The following is a 5,810-nucleotide window of genomic DNA, read 5'->3' as shown; positions in this document are numbered from 1 at the left end:
TAGGTACCATATATTCTCTTCCATTCTATCTCCAGATCAATTAAATGGAAATATTCAGGAGTAATAAACTTAATATCGTGAACATGAGAACAAAAAGATATATCCAGATATATTCATTAATTCAGAAGTAAAATTTAATGATTTTCAATTTTTTTTACTAGTACAAACTAGGTTAACAGTCCATACTTCTGAAAAATCTTACATATGCCATATTTTTAGTAAGAGCTCAAAGAAAAATGTCTAATCAGGTATAGATTACACTGTATTTTAGTCCAACCCCTAAAGTCAGCACAAATACACAACTATAGTCATGTTTATAAGGTAAAAGTTGTACAATAGTTCTGTATACTAAAATTTCATCAACAATGCAGTTTTTGAGAATCAAAACATTAGCTGGCAGATTTGCTTTTATGATTTTTAATATCTTTTTTTAGTATAACAATGACACTAAGTTAAGTTCATCATTCTTTCAATATCCAGTATGCATCACTAGCTGACAAATTCATTTTAATGGCAGTAAGGTGGGAATTTAGTCCAAAGAGCAAAGATTCATTTTGATGAGTTATTTGATCATAAAACATGCGGTAGTGAACTTTCAATTCATAAACTATTTCTATCATTCAGTAAAGATTATTATTGTAGTTGGCATAATAATCATCAGAACTTTTTTCCACCTAGTTACAGCATTTCTTACCATTAGATTGGCTATGGAGTGCAAGAGGTCCAGTGGCTCTGCCAAGGACGTGGCAACCACCTCACCAACATACTCAGTCCATACATTAATGGTGGCCTGAACCAAGCTTCAACACAAAACTTAACACACTACTAGAAAACATGTCTCAACAGAGCCTTTTACACCTTTCTCACTAGCTAACCAGACATGGGTCATCATTGCTTGGTTTGACTTCTCCTTCTAGCAGCAAATTCATCACAACCTTTGTCAAATAGCTGCATGTTCCTCTTTTTCCCAGTGGGGGAGTGTTGTAAAAGGAAGTCATGTCATCCTACAAAGGAAAACAGTAAGCAAGTCATTTGATTTTTTGTTTGTAAAGAGTTGACAGGTAGAATCAGTGTCAGCCTAGGGGGGAAAATAAATTCACAGAAAGATTTCCTTGTGGAAAACAGAATCTTGAGCTTTTCTTTCATTTTCCTAAGGCGTCTTCTCAGCATATAAAACAAAGACAGATGTTTTCAGTATTCTCTTTGCTGATAATTTTTATTTACTTAAAGAACCTTTTTACAGATGAGCATAAAATATTAAACAGAGAGCCTGGAAGGGACTACATTAGTAGTATACACAGCACCAAGGTAGCCTGTTACGCATTCCCATCCTCCCCAGAATTTAATTTTATAGCCTTCTGGAATCTATGGCTCCTTTCTGGTAAAACAATTTTAACTGCTAACTATATAAAGGAAACTTATGTCTTCCTAGTTTTCTTTTTAGTCAAAGCTTCATAGCTGAACTGACTAGTAATTAACTAAAACGTACCACTAATTCCTCAAATAAGCCAGACTTCCTCCCTGCCCCTCGAGTACTACATTTTGCACTCTATAAATCTGTTTTGTAAGTTAAATGATAAGAGATTAGGGATATTTTGAAGAGTTGAGACAATGAAAAAACTCTATAAAAGGCTGTTTTATCCACTTACTTGTTTTTCAACTTCCTTTAGTCGACTCTCGTCTTTTTGAAATTCATGAAATGCTTCTTTCACCAGTTTGTCTAGATCTACTTTGTCTTGAAATTCTAGCTCAGGGTTTCTTTCCAGTACAATGGATACAACCATTAGTAACTAGAAGAGACAGACATTGAAAGCCAATTATATGAACCATAAAAACAACACAGCCTGGACATGTTTTCATTCTTTAGTCAGACTAATGGGTGATCCTCATATTCCATAATGTGTTCTGCACGATGACAGGTTTTTGGGTCATTGTGAATGGAATCTTTCTAATCTTTCAAAAAAATTTTTTTAATGTTTATTTATTTTTGAGAGAGAGAGAGAGAGTGACAGAGCTCGAGAAGGGAAGGGCCAGAGAGAGAGGGAGACACAGAACCTGAAGAGGCTCCAGGATCTGAGCTGTCAGCACAGAGCCCAATGCGGGGCTCGAACTCAGGGACTGAGAGATCATGACCTGAGCTGAAGTGAGACGCTTAACCGAATGAGACACCCAGGCGCTCCTGGAATCTTTCTAATCTTAAAAACTAGTAGCATAAGTTCTGTTTAGAAACTGCACATTTTTTTTCATTGTATATATCTTTATAGCTGAGCAGAAATGTTTTTTAGTTATTTAAATGAAACTAAGAACTTTGAAAAATGATTTTCCTAATCTTGTCTGTAGTACATAGTGCCCTGTTCACCCAAAGTGCCTGAACATTCTTGCCTTTGGGCATTAATCCTTGTTGGCAAAACACTAAAAGCAGTGTCCAGCGGAGCGGAGGCTGCCCTAGAAGAAGTGGTAGGCAGCAAAGCCAAAGAAGGCAGGTGAGAGTTCAGTGGAGCCTCTAATCAAATGACTTGGAGCCCAGCACCCTAAAATGAGTATAATACTGTGACATCACAGTAGTTTCTCAGGGTATGGTTATGTTTTAAAAAATACACCTAACTCTGACCTCTTTGATATGAGTACTATTTGGTCTACATGTGTTAGTTTAATGCATAATCCTATTGTTTGTCTATCTCATACATTCATCCTAAGTACTAACATTCATTTTAATTTTTTTTTTCTTTTTTAGGGCACCTGGGTGGCTCAGTCGGTTAAGCATCCAACTTCAGATCAGGTCATGATATATGGTTTGTAGGTTCAAGCCCCACGTCGGGTTCTGTGCTGACAGCTGAGAGCCTGGAGCCTGCTTCGGATTCTGTGTCTCCCTCTCTCTCTGCCCCTCTCCAACTTCCACTGTCTCTTTCTTTCAAACTCTCCCTGTCTCTCTTACTTACAGAGTGTAAGTGGGAGAGGGGCAGAGAGAGGGGGAGATGCAGAATTTGAAGTAGGCTCCAGGCTCTGAGCTGTCAGCACAGAGCCCGATGCAGGGCTGAAACTCACAGATCACGAGATCATGACCTGAGCCAAAGTCAGACGCTTAACTGACTGAGCCACTCAGGTGCCCCACTGACCTTTTTTTAGATGACAAACCATTATACACAAAGACTGTGTCTGAGTACACAATGCTTGGTAAAGACTTTCTGATCTTTATTATGCCTCCTACTTTGCATGTGGAACAGGAAAAAAGACCTCATAATTCCAAATTTGGGATTCTTCCTGACTGTACTTCAACTAAATGCTTCCAAAACAGAACCTGAAGGAACCAAAGGAAACCCTTTCAGAAAAATTCAGGTGTCAAAATGTGGAAAATCTTGGGGCAGGGATTTAGCCAGGAGAATATGAAGCGTTGCTCTAGTTCTGAAGAAAAATTTCTTCTGCAAAGGGACCCTCATTTTGGTCAACAAGAAGGACCTCCATGTCCATTGTAGGTCCCAGATGCTGGGCACTAAACACTGAAAGGCTAACAGCACAAGGAAGGCATTCACCTTTCCAATAACCCCATCTCTTTCTGACCCCAGTCTGCCTGACTTCCCACATGCTGCTGATACTGTTTATGAATCCTGGCACATCTGAGATAGGATTGAATCTCACTCCACTCTGGCTGTAGGTCCAGACACGCTGCATTTCAGGTGCCACAACCAGTTTGGCATTTACTGAGATCTTCTGTATCACTAAGACATGTTACCTACCCACAAGAGACACAAAGTCTACCCAGAAAAAGACACAAAGTGAAGATGGACTATGTATTAAATCCATTCATTATGGGAATTCTCTATGTATTCAGCATAATGTTTTAAAATGGCAAAAGAGCACATGTATACACGTGCATGGATGTGTGTGTGTATTTGAGCATTTAACTTTATATAAAATAATGATACAGTACAAAATTACATGTATTCTCTGTTCACAGAAGATGTTTGGAAAGATGTCCCTCAAAATATCAACATCAGTGATCTATTGCTACTGGGTGTGGGGAATTTTTTTCTTTTCTGTAATTTTCTGAATTAAAACTTTATATAATAGTCATGTGCTATTTCTCTAAACAGAAAAAAAAAACCCTGAAATTAAAGCAAACAGGATAAGGTTGCTTCCTCTGTTTTTTAGTGGCATTCATGCACTTGCCATTGAAGGGCACTGAATTGTTCATGTACTTTGACTTGAGTCAAGGATGCCTATATCCTCCAGGACTCAACTAGAGGAGATCGGGATAGGTAAGGAGTGGAATTCCTAGTCTCTTGGGCAGTTTCTTTTATGTTAGTTTTCAGGGAAGAGATAGAAAGCATTTCTTCAGCAATCTACATTTCTAAATACAAACCTCCACAACAATCTGTCTGTACTTTGGCTGGTCAATATTCCCCAACATATCTTCAACAAGGAGAGAGAAATTCATCTCATACATGGTCATATCTGACAGGGTTGGTTGCTGAAAAACAATAACTCAATATTAACATGCATTCTTACACTGTGGTTTCCACCTAATAGAGGAATTTCATTTTCTCTTTTTTTAAAATTTTTGTTAATGTTTTTATTTATTTTTGAGACAGAGAGAGACAGAGCATGAGCAGGGGAGGGGCAGAGAGAGAGGGAGACACAGAATCTGAAGCAGGCTCCAGGCTCTGAGCTGTTAGCACAGAGCCCGATGCGGGGCTCGAACTCACAGACTGTGAGATCATGACCGGAGCTGAAGTCAGACACTTAATCGACTGAGCCACCCAGGCGCCCCTTTTTAAAAAAATTTTTTTAATGGTTTTATTTATTTTTGACACAGAGAGAAACAGAGCATGAGCAGGGGAGGGGCAGAGAGAGAGGGAGACACAGAATCTGAAGCAAGGAATTTCATTTTCTAACCAACAATCTTTTTGAGTTTCTATAAAACCTTTGCATTTTCAGCTATATGACTGGATTTTATATATGTCAAACTACTGAAGCCAATCAGCTGACTATTGTGATAAATTAAACCTCCTGTTTTTAGTGGTTATCTTCACTATACAAGTGTTAAGAAAGAGGGGCTATCTTGGAAATCCACTTTAATACACAAAAGGAACAGCCAAAAATTGAGACAACAAATAGAGTACATATTGCTTTCAGAACTAACACAAGAAGTTATGCTTGCTGTCACACTTTACCATGTAAGTCACTTGCTACTGATTTACATCATTTCTGTGGCAGATCCTTTCTGAGCTGGCAGCATAGAAATGCATACAAATAAGCAAAAACAACATTATATGTAGAAATGGCAAGAAAACACAGAAAAAAAGCAAAACTAAAAGAATTTACTCTCTATATTTCATTTAAAACGAGAGTATTGCATAGTCTTCCACTCACTTTTTACAAACCAAATGAAAGCAGCAAATAAACTCAAATCCAAATCCAAATTTGGGCATGGTGGATAACTCTCAAAGGATTGAAGAGAAGGCTCTAAATGTTAGGTTTGTACGTTGGGAAGCAGATGTAGTCACCAGACTTATTACCAGAGATGAAGAAATGATGAGTCATACTTATTTGCTTCTACCTTGATGATTTACAGTGAACTTGATCGTAGCCTCAGAACAATGTGTATCTACTTACTACTCCAAATGGGACCTAGCAGGAAAGTTCCCTTGAAATCAAGTAACAGCAAAGTTGTTTGACCTGGTATAATAATGTGCCAGCCCTGTAATTCATTATGGTCCATCTACTGTATTCTGTATTCAATATAATCTAACATATTATTAATGTTTACAGGTAGTACCTAATTTGGGGAAAGTGAAGCCCATTTGTTGAAC

General features: G+C 37.9%; 1 protein-coding gene across 7 annotated transcripts in view; it reads right to left on the bottom strand.

Moving 5' to 3' along the window:
• Positions 1-222: 222 nt before the first annotated feature.
• Positions 223-5,810, bottom strand: part of PHKB (phosphorylase kinase regulatory subunit beta) — a 259,181-nt gene continuing 253,593 nt past the window's right edge. For all 7 annotated transcript variants that reach the window (XM_042920513.1, XM_042920506.1, XM_042920510.1 and 4 more), the window contains 3 exons: positions 4,361-4,468; positions 1,650-1,790; positions 223-1,004 (listed from right to left, as the gene is read on the bottom strand). In XM_042920513.1, the coding sequence (XP_042776447.1) occupies positions 867-1,004; positions 1,650-1,790; positions 4,361-4,468 (387 nt within the window). In that variant the 3' untranslated portion in view covers positions 223-866. The remainder of the gene's footprint in view (positions 1,005-1,649; positions 1,791-4,360; positions 4,469-5,810) is intronic.

Source organism: Panthera leo, chromosome E2, assembly GCF_018350215.1.
Source record: "Panthera leo isolate Ple1 chromosome E2, P.leo_Ple1_pat1.1, whole genome shotgun sequence".
In the NCBI taxonomy this organism is placed as follows: domain Eukaryota; kingdom Metazoa; phylum Chordata; class Mammalia; order Carnivora; family Felidae; genus Panthera; species Panthera leo.
Note: the sequence above shows the minus strand (reverse complement) of the source record. Positions and strands in the feature narration are given on the sequence as shown.